Source organism: Hydra vulgaris, chromosome 15, assembly GCF_038396675.1.
Source record: "Hydra vulgaris chromosome 15, alternate assembly HydraT2T_AEP".
Classification (NCBI taxonomy): Eukaryota; Metazoa; Cnidaria; class Hydrozoa; order Anthoathecata; family Hydridae; genus Hydra; species Hydra vulgaris.
This window is the reverse complement of record NC_088934.1, coordinates 21489906-21509770: the sequence shown is the minus strand read 5'-3', so window position 1 is coordinate 21509770 and position 19865 is coordinate 21489906. Positions and strand designations below refer to the sequence as shown.

The window sequence follows — 19865 nt, the reverse complement described above, 5'->3', positions numbered from 1 at the left end:
TAGATTTCTTAGTTATGCAATATTTTAACAGCCTATAATAAAATATTTTATTAGCTAGGACTACAATTTAGTGAAAACTTGCCTGCCCATCCATATTATGTATGATTCAGGCAATCGAGGAACAAATAAAATAGATTTCCCAGTAGTTATATCAACCGCCCCATAACAATCAGATTCTTTCACTCCAAACAACCAATGGAAATATGATTCCTATAACAAAAGTATGAACCCATTATTTTAGTAAATCAAGATATATTACCTTAATAGTTAAAAGTCATAAAATCTGATATAAAAAAAAACAGAGTTGATTTATTGCAACTAAAATACTACAGCATAAGTATAATTGTATGTTAAAAGAAAATCAAGGCAAAACAAACAGTAATTACAAAATAATTTTTTATAAAATATAACATTTTTTAAGTTGAATCATGTTCTTATTAGTTCTAGATAATATCTTCAAAAACAACTCTTTTTTTTTCACAATTACTTGTAAGAAATGATTAGTTCACTGAAAGATAAATTGTTAAATCTTATAACTTGATTTCTTTGTAAAAAAAAAAAAAAAAAAACCATGTTTAGGCTTAAATTTAGCTTTAAAAAAAGCAAACTATATACTGGAAGTCATCAGTGTGAATTATCAATAAGTCAGGAAAAAAACAGACTAAAATCTCAGGTAAAAAAACTAAAATAACAGAAGATTTGTTTCTTTAATAAAATTCTTATACTAAAAAATATCCTAATCTTCCTCATTTTCACTATAAATTATATTTATATTAATATATAAACTAGCTGACCGGACCCATCAAAGTCTTTATAAGTCTATTCCACGCCAACCTTTTCTACACTTTTTATTTATTTATATATACTAGCAGTCCAGACCCATAAAATACAGGTCTTCACTAAACCGATCATTTCTATACTTATCTATTCCACACCGATCATTTCTATACTTATTCCTTATTTACTTCAATATTTATTAGTAAAATAAATCATTCTAAAAAATTGCTTTAAGAGCAACAAAAAAAAAAGCGCACCTTTTCCGCATACGTAGAGGTGATAAGAGATTTATAAAATGGTTTATTTAACTCCTAGGCATATTTCTTTGAAGACTCAGTGGTTTAGTGCGCTGTCATTAGTGTTATTTCGAGGGATTTAAGCCCTTCCCGAAGCATAATAAATTTTTGAATTTTTTTTAGCTTGCTATATATATAGCAAAAAATTATATATAGCAAAAAAAACTTCTAATTGTTAAAATAAAAATTTAAAGTTTTCTTATATAATACATATATCATACATGATCATTCAATATACACCCAGCAAACTAAGCATATGCAAAGACATTAAGACACAAAGACAAAACTTATAGACATTTGTACCTAATGCTATGCAAATGGTGGAACTAAGAAGATGTCATAATTTTAGGAAACAGAAATTATGAAGAAAGGTGAGAGTCAAATCTAAAATCCAAGCTTTAAATTTTCCACTTGGATAAGGCAACATGCTTCGTATTTTTTCAACCTCTACAATCTTTTTTAAATACAAAAATTAAAAACAAAAAAATTTAAGCAAAACAGACTTGTAATTATTAGAAAGGTTTTGTTATATCCTGTATAAAACGTTATATAAGTGAATTTTTTACATTTGCATAAAACCTATTTGTTTATTATTATATTACGTTTTATTAGATGCTATGCAATAAAGCTGCGCTTATTTAGAAAACCTGCTTGAAAAGTGTTGATTAATTGCAAACAGTATGAGAGTTGATAAAATGGTTTCTTTTTCTATTACATGCATAAATTCGATAGATCAGTAACTTAATGCGCTGTCATCTGTGTCATTTTGCAAGGGTTGAAATCTACCCCTTAACACAATATTTTTAATATTTTCAATCTGGCTGTAGCAAAAAATATGTTTAATTGTTAAAATAAAGTTTCAAAGTTTTTTCTAGCTATAGGCTTTTCCTTTTTTTTTTTTTTTGCCACCACAGCAGCACCTTCTGGAGTAACAGGACTGTCTTACTAAATTTTTTTTTTTAAGTTTCAGATCATAATTTTTTTTCAGAACACGTTAATAACATAAGTATTTAAATCATAACACATGCGCAATAAATTTCTCCTGTTGTTTTGATGTTTTTAGAATTTTTAATTTTTTTTAACAGTTCTTTTCTTTTCATTTGTTATAGTGTATAATATCTTAAAATATGTTATGTATATAATATTGATAAAACTTTAAAAGTGTTTTATTTTGTATTTTAGAAAAATCAAAAAATATTAAAAAAAAAAAAAGAAAAGCAGTGCTAAGATTTAAACCACAGCTTTTTGTTCAGAAACTCTGTGAGCTAACCACTTGGCCACGCAGTCGTGTTGATTGACGAATATTTTAAAACTATTTAAGAAACAAAAGACTTTATAAAACAGCAATAAATGCTATAGATTCAAAATTAAGGAGATGTTGCCACAATGCGGTTTTCAAGTAAAAGTAAAACTGTAAAACTTGATTATTATTTTAACATTTGACATTTTAACATGTTTTGGCATGTTTTAACATTAAATACCTTAAAGTTTACATAAGTTAGATATTTGGATACACTTAGGTTCACGTTTTCTTATAAGAATAAGTGCTGACACTCTTTCTTGCCATTACCTCAGTTGCAATGGCTGCCAAGGGTTCGTGACAAACACGCTCAAAGTGGCAATACTACTTTTCGGCAATAATATATATAAATATTTATATCCTAATCTTCTTTACTTTCCAAAAATATTATTAATAGTTTAATAATAATAATTTATAATAATTTAGTTTATCTACTATACTTTACTAAAAATATCCTAATCTTCCTTACTTTCACTATAAACTTTATTTATATTAATATATATTTATGTTATTTAATTTTAGTTTGATAACTAATCTTCAACAATATATGCACCATCATTAGAGCTTTGGACAATAAATGAATACTATTAGCATATAAATTTTTAGTCTTTGAACCAAAGATGGAACTGAGGTACTCTTAGAAACCCCCTTATGGTTAAATCTTTGATTGCTCAAACTTTTGTTTAGTGATTGAAACAAATAATAATGACACAAAGTTGGCCAAGTAGAACAAACTAGGCAACACTTCTTAGCCAAGCTCCAATAATTTTTAATTAATTTTGCAATATGAGGCTGAGTGTTGTCATGCAGAAAAATTGAACTTTGTTGTGCCCAAAGTTTTTTTAATTAAATCACTTCAAGCATGTCAGGTTGAACACAGTAGTTTGCTGTCATTATTCTGGTGTTCAATGGAAATAGTTCCTATTACACAATTTTTCAACAAACTAAAACACTTTTTTTTTTAAGTCACCTTATACTAATAACCTAACACTAACATGACAAACTTTTTCCCATTGGTAGTCTATAAACAAAATGAACACATTGAAAGTAACACTTTGCTTTAGCCTCAGATACTTAACCCTGATCTATCCAATTGCATATATTCCATGTAGATTTGGCTGCTGAGTGGCTTGATTGTAACTTGTTAAGTGCTGTAGTCTTTAACTTCATCCATTTTTTGTGATGTAAAGAAGTTGCAATGCAGAAATTTTAATTGGCTATTTCACGCAGTATATATACTCAAACCATAAATACTTCTCAACACTTCCAGAACTTTCTTAGAATTTTTAAAAAAATTGTTTAACATTTTTTACCTTAACCAATATAACTATTTTGGTTAAGGTAAAAAATGCATACTAAAATAATACTAAATATGCATACTAAACTAGTACTAAATTTAACACTAAGTAAACTTTGTATTAAATAAAATAAAGTAAAAAAGGTTTTTCGAAATTTCTTTCAAACTTTATTTTAAATGTTTTGCATTTTTAAACATTTTAATTCAAATTTCTTTCTAACTTTGTTTTCAATGTTTTGCATTTTTAAACATTTTAATTCTAATTTCTTTCAAACTTTGTTTTCAATGTTTTGTACTTTTAAACATTTTAAATCATAAGTTAACTAATGAAAAATAAAAAAAAATATGTTTTTCTTATACATTTATATAAGAGTATTGCTATTTCTGTTTGTTTTTTATTCTCATTATTATTAATTGTCAATCAGTCATTCAGCACTCAGAATTATAAAAAATAATATTACAAAGAAATGAGGTCTGCAAAAAATCACCGTTATAGATACATTTAGGGGATTGCCAACTTTGCCATTGCCTAATCCCAGCCCGAGAGCTAGTCATTAGCAGGGTTGGGGTCAAATACATTTGATCAAATACAAATAAATTAATTCTAGATTACCAAATACAAATTCAAATACTAATATATTCAATAGGCATTTTTTAAATACAAATACAATTTTTGCATGGTTTTCTTTCGGTTTTTGTTTAAAGTTCATCTTTAGTCTTTCTTGTTACTACTTTTTGTTACTTACTTTTGTTTCTATTATTGCTATCATATCATATTATTGTTATTATGATAATATATATAATAATCATTAATAATACTATTATCTCTAATTTTCTATTTTTAATGTACTTGTTGTGTTTTATCAATTTTTAACTGCTTGTAACTGTGCCTATCTTCGCATATAATACTATTATAAAACCAAAATTTTATTACTATTTGTATATTTATGATGATTATAAATGTTGTTGGTATTTTTATTATTATAAATAGTTTTTACTTAATAATAAAAATTAGAATATGTTTGTAAACAATTTTGAATAAAAATTTATTTTCGATCAATATATTCTGAAATATCTTCATTTTTATTTTAAATATTTACAATCAATATATTCTGAAATATCTTTATTTTTATTCTAAATATTTTCAATCAATATAAATCAAATAAATAAAATCAATATAAATCAATATATCTGCAATATTTTACTTTTAGTTTTCACTAACTTTATTTAAAAACTTACTTGTCTAAATAAAGGTTCTGTATCACTGCTATAAAGAGTTTGTGATTCCCCACCTTGTAAAATAATAAATGCAGGGCTTGTTGGTACTTTTGGACTAAGTTTTTCAATTAATCTCTTCCTGTTCAGGGAATGAAGCTCACGTGGAACTTTATGCGTTTGATTGCCAAGGTGAAAATATCTAAGACAGATTTAAAAAAATAAAAACAAATATTTTGGAAATAATTTAAAAACTATTACAAATGAAGTATTAAAAAAACAAAAACAATTCTGATCAATATTCTCAAAATTATTTTTAAAAAACTGAATCTTTTTGAAGCAAATTCCAAAGTATTTCATAATTCACTATTTCACAATTTAGAATTTTTTGCCCATTTGTTGGAAAGATACTGTATGTAGAGTGTTAAGCTCATTGTAGAATATTATTATTATTATTATTTAATGCTGATATTATTATATGTGATGTAAATATTATTTAAATTTTATTACTGTAATTATTAATTATTATTGTTTAACATTTATCAGTGATATTTATCGATATTATATTTATTATTGTTATTATTACTACTATAATCATTATTATCATTATTATTATACTTTATAGTATTTTTGTTACTTTTATTGTTATTATTATTATCATTATTATTACTGTTATTATTATTACTGGTATTATTATTGTTACTACTATTATTATTATTATTATTATTATTATTATTATTATTACTATTATTATTATTATTATTATTATTATCATTATTGTACCTATTGTCGCAAATACCTTTCTAATTCTTGTATCTAAATTTGTATTTTTTCAATTTTGACTTGGGAGCAAGGGGAGGTTTGAAATTTAAACTTTTCGAAATAATAAAACTTTTTTGTTAATAATAAGACAATATAAAAGACTTTTATATACACATATATATACAGGGGCATTTTTTGGTCTTAAAGTTTAAACCCCTCTCTCTGAGGGGTTGCAAATTTTATATGGTAATAATTTTTGAATGCTGAGAAATTATACTATAAAACTAAAAATTTTTCGGTGAATATAAGTCTAGTTGAAAATAGTAAAATAAATATTTTATCAACTTGTTGCAGGAGGGGGGCTAAAATTTTGGGGTTTTTTTGTTCCCAGGCTCCAATCATCGCAAATTTTTGCAAAGCATTCTTATTTGACATAAGTATAAGCATATAAATGTTTGGAATTTACTCCATGTCTGGAAGTTAGATACCTTGAAGACCAAAAATGCTGGCATCAACTCTGCATATATATATATATATATATATATATATATATATATATATATATATATATATATATATATATATATATATAAATATATATATATATATATATATATATATATATATATATATATATATATATATATATATATATATAAATATATATATATATATATATTTCGGAAAAAAACACATCTAAACTTCTTATAGTATTTGTTTTATATAAGTATAGAGAGAATTCGTATTATCTGATGTTTTAAAGTATTTTATATATATATATATATATATATATATATATATATATATATATATATATATATATATATATATATATATATATATTACTCTCGTACATGATGTCAATGCTTAAATCATATATATATATATATATATATATATATATATATATATATATATATATATATATTTTTTTTTTTTTTTTTTTTTTTTAAAAATCTTCGCTTCCAACAAGGCTGCAAGCAGCCACTAATTAAAGTTGGAAGTTACTGTAAGAGAAAAGATGAAGATTGTAGAGCAAGATAACGATTGACGGACGATTTAAAAGATTGCAAATTATATGAATCAGGAAAGCAAGATGAAGGAAGCGAATTCCAAAGAGCTGATGTTCGAGGAAAAAAACTAGACGAATAAGCGTTTTTGGAGCACTTAGGAACAGTCACAGAAAAAGGATGACACTTAATTGAATGACGAGTAACACGAGAATGAATTTTAGTAGATGGCACAAGAGACGCTAGCTCTTTCGAGCAGTGCCCATTATAGTATTTGTAGAAAAGAGAAAGAGAAGCAACATTACGACGATGTGATAATGGTTGAAGGTTGGCTGCAAGAGCAGGTCCAACTATGTTTACAATGCGTTTTTGCACCTTGTCTAAAAGAGAAAGGGCATCATTAGAAGATCCGCCCCAGATATGGCAACAGTATTCCATACAAGGCCGGATTTGAGATTTATAGAGGTAGAGAATAGAATCCAGAGTAAGAAAGTGGCGAGCTCGATAAAGAGATGCAACCTTAGCAGATGCTAATTTTGCAACCGATTTGATATATGGTTTCCAAGAAAGATTGGAAGTAAGAGTTAATCCTAGAAGATGAAGAGTAGGTGACTCATCGAGTACATCACCGTTCATAAATATAGGAAGATCTAAATTATTGCGATAACGATTGGCTGAAAAAAATTGAGTTTTATCTGAATTAAAGTTCACCAGCCACTGTGAGCCCCATGCTGTAGCAGAAGTGAGATCCTTTTCAAGCTCAAATGCCCCCTCCAGGCAATCAGAGGGTGTTGGTTTCTTATCACGACAAGAATAAATGGTAGTATCATCAGCAAACAATGCCACCTTAGATGTGAGAATATCTGGAAGATCGTTAATATAAATTAAAAAGAGTATAGGGCCAAGGATAGAACCTTGAGGAACCCCTGAAGTTACAGAATAAGAAGAAGAGTGTTGTCCATCGAGGACAACTTTTATGCTACGATTGGAAAGGAAGGATTCAATGATCTTAAAGATGTTGCCGGATACACCATAAGAAGAAAGCTTATGGAGAAGACCAGCATGCCAAACTTTATCAAACGCTTTTGAAATGTCAAGAGCGATGGCCTTAACCTCTCCACCTTCATCTAATGCACGATAAAACCTGTCAGTTATTACTGTTAGCAAATCAGCTGTAGAACGAGAAGATCGAAATCCATATTGATGGTCAGAAAGTAAGTTATTAGATTCAAGATGAGAAATTAAGTGTTTGTTAATTAAAGATTCAAAAACCTTGCTTATGATAGGAAGAAGACTTATGGGACGGTAGTTAGACGAATCAGATCGCTCCCCAGAATTTTTGAAGATAGGGATAACAGATGCGGCTTTCCAGCAGGCTGGAAAACAAGACTCTGATAAGCACTTGTTGAATAGTTTTGAGAGTATAGACGACAGCTCTGGAGAACACTTCTGCAAGACAATAACAGGTATGTTGTCTGGGCCACAAGCTGTAGAAGAGTCTAGACAGGAAATCACTTTAGATACAGATGCTGAAGTGATATGAATGTCAAGCAATGAATCAACCTGTTTGTTGGCAATATCAGGTAGAACGCAATTAGTGGAATCAAGAGATGATATTGATGAAAAGTTTTTAGCAAACAGTTCGGCTTTGTCTTTAGGTGAGGTGACAAAGTCTGAACCATACAAGAGAGGTGGAATTATAGATTTGCCCTTATTATTGATATTATTAAAGATTCTCCAGAAGTCACGAGAGCCTAATTTTTGAGATGAGATACGAGATTTCATGACCTGAGAATAGCGGGTTTTGGCGTTAGACAAAACCTTTTTACAGTTGTTTCTAGCAGTAATGAAAAGACGTCTGTTTTCTGGAGAATTGTTTTGCTGATAAATATGGAAGTAACGGTTTCGATTGGCAATCGCAGCAGCACAGTGGGAAGAAAACCATGGAGGAGAGTGAGGCTTGACCTGGAATCGTCGAGAGGGAATAAAAGATTCCATGCCAGCCTGAATCCACGAAGTTATATAAGAAGCACATTTGTCGACAGGAAGTTGAAAGATTTCTACCCAAGGGCCATCACGAAGAAAATCACGGAAAGAATCCCAGTCAGCTTTACTGTAGTTGTAAGAGGTTCGATAGTAGGGGTATTCAGGTAATGAAGAAGAATGAGATATTAGTTTTAAAGAGATCAAACTGTGATCAGAAGCACCTAAGGGTGAATGTGGAGAAACTGAGCACTGACTAGGATCAGAAACAAGACATAAGTCGAGTAGAGAAGGTAAATGATTAGGGTTGTCAGGAAAGCGAGTTGGAAAGTTGACTATTTGAGTTAGGGATTGAGAAAGGCAAAAGTTGTGGGCTTTAATGCCTGCAGAGTCACTGACACTAGAGCCAAGCCATTCAGAGTGGTGAGCATTAAAGTCACCGACAACAACTATATTAGCTGATGGATAAAGAGAGAGGGCTTGGTCAATATGATCAGAAATAACATCAAAAAGTGTGCAGTCTTGAGATGAAGGAGATCGATATAGAACAAAGAGAAAGGCAATAGCGTGAAGTGGTGCTAAACGAAAGCACATGAAAGAATAGTCTGTGGATTCAAACCTAGTTTCACGACAAACAGGTGAATTCTTACGAATGTAAATGCCCAGGCCAAGCATGTGGCTATTGGAGTCTTTACGAATCAGAGGAAGATAACCATCAACACTAAGATCACAAGATGAGACAGCCGAACTCAAATTAGTCTCACAAAGAGCAAGTAGGTCTGGTGAACTTTGCAAGAGATAAGACTCAACAGAAGAAAAGTTACTTCGAAGACCACGAATATTAGTGAATGATAGGTTTAGAGAACTTGGTGATGATGATGGTTTTTTGTGTTTTATAGTTTTTGGTACTTTATTCATTTTTAAATTAGATTGAAGAACTTGACTCAAAGCATAGATAGTACTCAGAACACCGTTTAATAGCCCAAGCAATTGCCTCATTACTACTAATAAACCCTAAGCCGTAACAAAGGGCTCCAAATGTGGCCTCCGCAATGCACACCAAAAGTACAAACAGGGACACCATCCATGCGCAACATGGCACTGTTAATACCTTGATATTTTTCAGCTGTTGATGGAATCAGCCTCTCTGAGAGCTACCACAGAGTTCGGGAAACCTGACTACCAGCCGGCCTCAGAACCATAAAACTGAGTTTTAGAGCTGTACCCTCATAAGGAGATAATAGAATGAGTTGCCTAGTCATAAAAACAGTGACACAAGCAAACCCATGCATTGAGTCAAGAAGATCCAGCATTCAACATCCTAAACTGGAAACAATGTATTAAAAATACATCTGCGCCAGCCTAATAGATGAAGAAGGGGTGCGAGGCTGGTCAACAGATAGAATCTGTTTACCCCTTAAGTCTTTGCCTAGGAGGCCTTCTACAAGACAGTAGCTGGGTGCATTTAACATCTGCCCAAGATGAGTATTTTTATCGAGGCACCATCTCTAGCCTTTACTCAACCAAGAGCCCCAAGGCAGGGGGTGTTTTAAATCGGAGTTGGCATCTCCTAGCCTTTGCCTAAAAAGGCGTATCCTACAAGGCAGCAGGACATGAAGCGGATTGTACTGGGTTACATGTTACCAGTAGCAGGATAACCTGATCTGACAATAAATATATATATATATATATATATATATATATATATATATATAAACTTAGGTTTTAGGAATATCTTAACAAAATAAAAATATATTCCTGGCAAACACCGGGAACATGGCTAAAAAATTGCCTAAAAACTTTACAAAGGATTGTGAAAAGCAGAATTTTGAAATAAGCGCTTTGTATGCAAAAAATCTTGCAGCAATCAAGTTCTTTCAACACAAGTAGCTCTTATAATGCTGCTTTGTGTTCATCTGTTGAATCATCTATGGAACACGCTGTTAATTTATCACTGATAAATAGTAATAGACCTTTTTCTTTTGTAGATTCTATCAAAAATGTTTCATGTCACAATACATCTAGAGAAAAATTGACCCCAAAAAAAAAATTAAATAATATTTATACTTTTTCTGTTAGCTAACTCTTACAAAGACATCAGAACAAGCAATAATGAAAGATAACTTAAATAGCATGCCATATAAATTAAATGTTTTAAGACAAAGTGTGCAAAAAAAAGAAGATTAAAGCTTTAAGAACAGAAAATAGAAACCTAAAAAAAGCAAACATTACAGTAGGCTTGTTTGCAATCTTAAATGTGCAAAAAAAGCAATAAAAAATAAAGAAGGAAAAAATTTAAAAGAAATAAATATAAAACAAAATTTTGATGTAAGAAAAAATATATATATAATTTCCTGTTTGGAAAATAATTTCATCCCTTTGGACAAAGGAGAAAATCAAACTTTGACAGAAAATGAAAAAGCTTATCTATTGTATGTGTAATGCCCCAACAGGAAACACTCCACTTTTGTTAAGAAAATCATTTGAGTGTTGTTATCACAAACATTCCCCATTGTAGTACTGTTAAGAATATGGCTTGTTAATAAGATTTTTAATATTTCTTTATTTTAAAATAGTAATCTAATTTTAGTTCTTGATCATACTTCTATTGACCTACATTTGAAGTATCTAGTCATAGGAGTCCCTCAATAGCAGTTGTATAACATTACTTTATAATGTTGTGTTATACTATTTTACAGTGTTGTAATGTATAACATTATTTTGTTACCAAATTTATTACAATAATCCCATTTGGTTGTCCCATTTGTAGCAAAATTAAACTTTTACTACTTGCCTGATGATTGTGATAACACATGAAACTCAGAGTTGCAACATTAAATTATATTATAAACATTAGCATTTAGCTAATTCCTGGTACTGCGGGTAACAGTAACATATATACTATATAGCTCTAGTTTATCTATTGAGCACTCTTTTAAGTATACAATATTATACATGATAATGTAAAGATATTTTCTTTATTCATATATATATATAAACTTACGTATATATATATATACATATATATATATATATGTATATATATTTATATATATATATATATATATATATATATATATATATATATATATATATATATATATATATATATATATATATATAATTTCATATTTATATACATCATTACGTATATATATATATATATATATATATATATATATATATATATATATATATATATATATATATATATATATATATATATATATATATATATATATATATATATGTATTTGAATTTTAAAAACATTTTAATTTTAATAAGAAATTTTCAAACAATAGAGAACTATATACAAATATAAACATACTGGTCTGTCATAATTTCCTTTTATATTCGTTGAATGTAAGCGTCCTCTTCTCAGAAAAAATAATCACGTGAATATCAGATTTTAAGCAACAACAACAAAGAACACACAGCCCGCTTATTCTGAAAGGTCCGTGAAACGTTTTTGAGTTTAATTTTATAGAGAAATAAAAACCTTTTGGTTTAAACTACCAGAAATTTTATGTTTGTTAACAATTCTTTGTTAAAAATTATTTGTTAAAAAATTAATTGTTAAAAATTACGTGGGTAATTACAGTAATATTCCTAATAGGTTTCTTGCCGAAGGGACCTTTAAAACAGTACGAGTTTGCGAATTGTACGACTTAAGTGGGTGATTTTATGGTAAGTTGATAGAGAAAGTTTAAGGGGAATTGAAAATTTTTTCTGACTTAGTAGGAGTCTGAAATATCCAGGGACCGAGTAAACGGGATTTTATTGTAGTTTCAGGGCGCAGAGTTCTGTTTAAAAAGTAGTTAGAGCGCTCTGTAATAAAGTATCACATCCGCCTAAAATATTACATCCCCCATAGAAATCGAGAATGCGTTTTCAAGTTATTGCACTGAGAAGTGTATCTAGTACGTCCGAAATATTTATGTACCAAAACAATAAAGTTAAAAACGCAACGATCAAGATTCATAAAGCGGTTTGTAAATAATCTACTATAAATGAAGTTAGCATTAAATGGTAATATATTTTAAATTCATACTTATGAAATTTTGATCTTAATATATTGCGTGACAATAATTATACAGATTACACATAGGGGATGTGATATTTTAAATACCAAATACTAATACTTTTCATTATTTAAAAGGTTACATAGGGGGATGTAATATTTTAGAAGCCTGAATAAGGGGGATGTGATATTTTACGTAGGAATTTCAGCTTCTTATTGTGATATATATACAGATTAAACATGGGGGATGTGATATTTTAGATACCAAATACTAATACTTTGCAGTATTTTAAATGTTACATAGGGTAGGTACGTGGAAATCGCGATTTACGGAACCGATTTTTATGCTAAAATTTTGGTTCTCGTTTTTTTAACTCTTTTTTAGGCAGCGTGAGACAGACGTAGTTTTGTGGAGTTTCTTTTTAGAAACATATATACACATAGATACATTTTGGAAAGAAGAAAAGCTAATCTTGATTTTTTAAATATTTTTATGCATGGTTACTAACTTTTTTATGGGATATTTTGCTCCTGAATATTAGGTTGATGTTCTCTCATGAATTTGTGGTCAAAGAAATGTAGAGTCCGCCTTTTTTATTATTAAAATAGTTTGCTTCGTGCATTTTCTATGTACATGCCAAATTTCAACGAAAAATAATTATAAGCAATTAGTTTAATTAGTGTTATACCAAGTATACCACTTTTTTCAGGTAGCCTTAGGCAAACGGTTTTTTGATGTGGTTCCTTTTAGAAACATATATAAACCTTGACGACTTTTGAAAAGAAGAAAGGTTTGGCTTGATTTTTATATATATATTGTGTATCGCTACCATACTTTTTTATGGAGTATTTTGCTGAGAATTTTGCATGAAAATTTGGTTGATGTTGTCACTTGGATTTGTAGTCGAAGAAATGTAGAGTCCGCTTTTTTTATTATTAAAATATTTTGCTTTATGCATTTTCTATGAACATGCCAAATTTCAACGAAAAATAATTATAAGCAATTAGTCTAAATAGTGTTGGACTTTAGGTACCTAATTTCGGTTTTTCTGTTTGTTTATTTTTTGGTAAGCGAAATCCGGGTGGGGCCGAAATCCAGATAAGGGGGCGATTCAAATAAAAATCTTATTTTAAATTATTTTAATATATATTATTAGATTTAATTTAATATGGACAAGCTTAATAAAACTGTTTTAGATGCAATAACAGATAGTACGTTCAATTTTTTTTATTCATGATAATAGTATTAAAAACTATTTTCAAATCCCAAATATAATGATTAATGTAAAAAAAATTTTATGTAACATATAAAAAAAGATTAATGTTTCAGAATAAAACTGTTGGTATTCAATTGCAACAGTTTTAATATTTTAAAACACTAACATTTAATATTTTAAAAACACTAAGAGTTTTTTGTTAAGATTAAATTAATGAAGTATGTAATATACTTATTTATATGTGGTTTATAATAGCCTATTAAACTATTGAATTGATTGTTAGCTGTTAGTACCAGTTGACAATTTTATTAAGATATCACATATAAATAAAAATATTTCATACTTCATTAGTTTAATCTTAACAAAAAACTTCTTCGTGTTTTTAAAATATAACAAAAGATATCATTATTATTGTTTTTTATTATTTTTGGATTATATACTTCTTTATCTTTGAATTATTGTTTAAATCATTATACAAGCATGTCTAACATTTCTTTTTTAGATCATACCTGGCTTTTTGTAGATTTTTTGAGATATTATTATTATAAATCACATAAATTTTGGGTTTATTCATTAAAAAAAAATTAACATAATCACAATGAGAAAATAGTATGCAATAAGTTAATGTTAGTAAACATTTATAATATCTTTCTAATATTGAAACACTTAAAAAACTTAAGTTGATGTTTTTTACTTATTGTATACTATCTTTATCTGTGTTTATTGTTTACATAAGTTTATAACTATTCTTAATGTTATCTTGTTGCTTATAAATATATTATCTTTATATTTTAATAGCTATATTTTCATTGTTTATTTTCATTTCGTTAGTATAGTTGTTGCACCTTAAGCAGAACAGCTTTGACAATTGTTACATTTGTAACTTACTGTTAATAATTTCAAATTATTTTGTGTACAACTTTTTATGTTACTTTTAGTTGAATCTACACAGATATTCAAAGTCATTATTTGCAATATTTATTTTTTATTACAAATTTTGAATTTTGATTACATCTTTGTCTTCAACGAATCGTAAGTTTACCAATTATTACTTTTTAATATGTGTATATATTTTCGACGACTGAAATATAAATTTTTTATTAAGTATTTTTTAACCTCAGTTCTTTCTACATCTGCTATAAGTGGTATGTTTACAAATTTTTACTTTTTAATATGTTTATGTATATCTTGGCAGTTACAGTATTTATTTTTAATTACAACTTTGAAATCATTAGTTACATCTTCAGCAACTACTATGACTAGTAAGTTTAAAAACTATTATTTGCAAACATGTACAAACCTTACGAATCAATTACAAATTTTTATAAAAACTTTTTTTATCTTTAGTTCCATGTACACAACCTTCTGCTTGTAAATTTATGATTTAGAAATGTTTCTGAATGGTTATTGAGTTTATGTTTCTATTTATATACATTATTTAATGCATTAGTATTGTGTTATCCCTCAAAGTGCAGTGGAACGAAATTTTTACTCTCATTAATATTTTTTAAGCTATCATTGATTAATATGTTGTTCATATTATTTATTCAGTCTTTCACTTTCACAATTAATTGTTTTGTATTAAATTTTATATAAAATTGTTTTATATAAAATTGTTTTATATAAAATTGTTTTATATAAAATTGTTTTATATTAAATTTTATATAAAATTGTTTTATATAAAATTGTTTTATATTAAATTTTATATAAAATTGTTTTATATAAAATTGTTTTATTAAATTTTATATAAAATTGTTTTATATAAAATTGTTTTATATTAAATTTTATATAAAATTGTTTTATATAAAATTATTTTATATTAAATTGTTTTATATTACATTTTAAAGCAGAACAGATTTGACGATTATTAAATTTGTAACTTACTGTTGACAATTTCAAATTATTTTGTGTACAATTTTTTTGTTATTTTTAGTCGAATCTACAGAGCCTATCACTGGTAAGTTTGTATCAGTTTGTATATGTTAATGATTATAGAATATAGAATATTTCAAATGTCAATAAATGTGAAGAGTATTTTGCATACTTATTTACTATTCTTGTTTTAGTTTATTTAAACTGTTTGCTTGACTTTGTTAATAGTTATTTGATTTTAAATTAGTTTACCTTATGTTTACAGTTCCTAAAAATTATATTTGCGTTATTGATGTTGAAATAATAGTTTATTTTTTTACATTATTTATAATGTTATTAATTTCTGATAAATTATTATATATTATTTCTTTGTTTAGGCAAATTGAATTGAAACTTTAATATATTAAGTCTTTATATATACTTTTTAGAGGCATTTTAGGTGTGGATACTCCAACTTGCATCTTGTAATGTGGTAAGATTTGTAAAGTTATTTCTCTCTTTTCAAATAAACACAATCAAAAAATTTTTTTTAAATTTTTATTGACATTTTTTTCCAGTTTGAATAAGAAAGGGGGGGGGGGGTCATTGGGCGTGGCACACGCCTCTCCTCTAGTAAAATAATCTTGAATACTTATTTCTCTTTTTCAATAAACTCAATTTAAAACCTTTTTTCAAATATCTTATAAATTTTTTTTTTAAGTTGGATAAGACTGGGAGGGAGGGGGGGTCGTTGGGCGTGGCACATGTCCCATCTCTAATGTCAATTTATACACCACTTGTATATGCTGTAAAATAAGAAAATGTAATTTAAACTTTTTAACACTAAATATAATCAATGTTTTTTAGGTTAAAATATTTATAAGAATTCATTTCACTACGAGGATCCACCCTTTAATCTAAAATGGACCACTAATATTTGGAAATGGAATGGAAGCAAATCAGATTAACTTTTTATGTATAAAGATAACATATTTTATCAGAAAAACACTCTTTCGTGTGAAAAACTTGTATTTTTTTAAAGTTACGATGGTTTTCCGGTACCCCCTCTGGCCCTCTAAACACCCTTTTTATCTATAGAGTTATGTGAACTTGTAGCCTACTCTTACATCTATCTTTTGATACCAAGGTATAGGCATTTAGATAAGATTTGACAAAGTTATAACAAATTCAATGGGAAAAAAAAATTTTTTGGAACCAGTTTCTTCAATAAATCCATATATCGAAAATTTGCTACTAAAAACGTCATAACTTTTTTTTAAATTGTTCGTTTTTAATAATTTTTTCACCTTTGAAATACTGTACTGAAGGGCTTTCTAATGATATATAACATTCTAGGATATGCTCAATCTAAAAAAATCAGTCCACGTACCTACATAGGGGGATGTAATATTCTAGAAGCCTGGATAAGGGGGATGTGATATTTTACATAGGAATTTCAGCTTCTTATTGTGATATATATACAGATTACACATAGGGGATGTGATATTTTAGATACCAAATACTAATACTTTGCAGTATTTTAAATGTTACATAGGGGGATGTAATATTTTAGAAGCCTAAATAAGGGGGATGTGATATTTTACGTAGGAATTTCAGCTTCTTATTGTGATATATATACAGATTACACATTGGGGATGTGATATTTTAGATACCAAATACTAATACTTTGCAGTATTTAAAATATTACATAGGGAGATAAAATATTCTAGAAGCATAGATAAGGGGGATGTGATATTTTATGTAGGAATTTCAGCTTCTTATTGTGATAATTAGTCAACACATATACTGAAATAGTGGTAGCTCTTTTTTATTTTTTTCAGCTTTGTTGGAATATGTTTAAAAAAATATGAGATATATATGTATACAATTTATGTTTATTTACAAAGCTTATAATAAATTTACAATTTTTTGTATTCTTTATTTTCATTATTTTTTTTTATCTTTTTAATGTTTAATTTAATCTTCTATTTAATTTAGAGGCGATTGAGCTAACATTTAAAAAATGCAAAATTGTTCAACCAAGACTTTGAAAAGGCTTTTTAAAATGCTTAAGGCTTTGAACGAGTTAATGAGTTCTAAAGATTCAAAAAGAACACAACTAACACATTTTTATGCTTGTATTTTTATGTGTTAGTGCATAAACATTTAAGAAAAAGAAATAATTACTGTTTGTCATTGTTGTTTCTTTTTTTGTATATTTTTAAATTTAAGGAGAGAGGGCTAGAAAATATTTGGAATCTTTTATTAAATAAAAGAAGCTTCTTTATTATCCCAATAAAGTAACAATTTTAAAGTATGATTAAATTAACGTTTTTTTGTGGGTGGTATGAGAGAAGGTGCCTCTGATTCTTGAATCAAAACAGCATGTTGATTATTGTTGTTTTAAGCCCACTGCGACATCGAAATGCTTTCGCGAATATTTTGATCATTTCGACAACTAAACAATTGAGCAATAGAAAAAAATTTCTATTTGTACACACTTAGAATATTTGGTTTCTTTATTTACTTAATGATACAAATGCTTTAAACCGTGTCCTACATTGTACGACGAGGATTTCTACAACAATTAAAAATCGTGCTTATAATGGCAGCCAGATAGCGTGGAATTTGACAAGTTTAAAATAAGGATGAAGATAGATAATAAAATTGACTATATCGATTGGCATATGAAAGACTTTTTAATCTCAATTCAACGAGTCGAGTACAAACGCGTAGCCGTGGTAACAAAATTCCGAACATAAATTGCCGGTAATTATAATAATTGTCAAACAGTTCGACTTGAGCAGTTCAGAAAAGGAATGAGTTTAAGCAAAGTGAAGTGAAATTATATTAGTAAATATTTATTATTCGAGGTTAAAAGGTGAGCGCACAAATTTTTGTTTTGAAAGCACCTTTGTCTGACGTGTCAGAAACCCAGAGCTATTCAAATTTTATTACGCATAATACTGGTCTCAAAACATCTTTAAAAAACATTGAAAATATTTAAATAATATTCTTGTTACTTTTTTATTCAAAAGTTTCTATTCTACTTATTAAATATTTTTACTTTTCTTCAACTTAATCTAAGTAGTTTAATTTTCTACGTGTAATTTTAATACTAAGTAGGCATTGAAATTTATCCCCCTTCTACTACTTGCAATACAGAGTCACACTTTACCTACCAGGGCTAGTCGTACAGGTTAGTCAACAAAAAGCCTCTCCAGATCACAACATAAGTCACGATCTTTCGGCGAAGCCGTCAGTAACCCTTGCATGTGGAAATAGACGTTTTTAGAGGAAAAAAACATAAGTATTTGAAAATAGAAATATAAGCGTTACAAAGATAGGCATACAGAAAGGAGACAGAACGCTCATTTTAAAAGACAAAACTAAAAGAAAACAAAAAATTTCTCTACAAAATAAATGATATAAAATGTTGTGTTTTTTCCGTACGAAAGACATAATTTAGTATAATAAAAGTCAAACGTGTGCACCACATTTATCGTATATTGTATATGTAGCCTAACTGCTTTCCGTACGAGCCATCAAGACATACTTATTGATTTTCTTACGATTATGTATGTATATAAATAGTCCCTAACTCAGAATATGTAAACAGGTTTGATATACTCATTACAATTTTGAAAAACTCAAAAGTTAAAAATGGAAAAGGTGGAAAAAAACGAACATTACTTTAAAAACATTTTAGCATATTTAACAGAGAGCACTTATCCAGCTGGTTTTCGAAAAGATGAAAAACGAAGTTTGAGAAATGTGTCAAAAAGTTGTTGTGTGCTAGGTACTGGTAATAAAAAACAAAACTCAAATTCAAATATTTCATTGAAATAAATGAAATTGAAAGTATACTTGTTCAATATTTACTATCCTTAGATAACAAGTTGAAGCGTAGAGTAAAGATATGTGGAAATTTATATTATGCGGATATTGTTGTAAATACGGAAGAGCAAAAAAAAGTTTTTGCTGCGGAACATGATAGTCCTTTAGGGGGTCATGGTGGCACAAACAAAACAATAATGAAAATAATGGAAAAACATTATTGGCCCAATATTACCGGAGATATTAAAAAATGGGTAAAGTATTTTGCTTTTAAATTTATTTAATTGCATTATTTTTA

At 27.9% G+C, this 19865-nt stretch overlaps 1 protein-coding gene and 1 long non-coding RNA gene across 3 annotated transcripts in view; one reads left to right on the top strand and one right to left on the bottom strand.

Moving 5' to 3' along the window:
* LOC136072070 (xaa-Pro dipeptidase-like) overlaps positions 1 to 12532 on the bottom strand; it is a 42409-nt gene extending 29877 nt beyond the window's left edge. Inside the window, exons 1-4 of one of the 2 annotated variants that reach the window (XM_065820203.1) lie at positions 12241 to 12532; positions 11970 to 12088; positions 4910 to 5087; positions 83 to 210 (exon numbers count right to left, since the gene is read on the bottom strand). In XM_065820203.1, the coding sequence (XP_065676275.1) occupies positions 83 to 210; positions 4910 to 5087; positions 11970 to 11980 (317 nt within the window). In that variant the 5' untranslated portion in view covers positions 11981 to 12088; positions 12241 to 12532. Of the gene's footprint in view, positions 1 to 82; positions 211 to 4909; positions 5088 to 11969; positions 12108 to 12240 lie in introns of those variants that run through there. The other variant, XM_065820202.1, reaches the window with a different exon arrangement.
* Positions 12533 to 12582: 50 nt separating this feature from the next.
* Positions 12583 to 16755, top strand: LOC136092301 (uncharacterized). The gene is made up of 5 exons (XR_010644324.1): positions 12583 to 12670; positions 14818 to 14911; positions 15813 to 15836; positions 16180 to 16223; positions 16598 to 16755. It is a non-coding gene; the product is annotated as an uncharacterized LOC136092301 (long non-coding RNA).
* The last annotated feature ends 3110 nt before the right edge of the window (positions 16756 to 19865 follow it).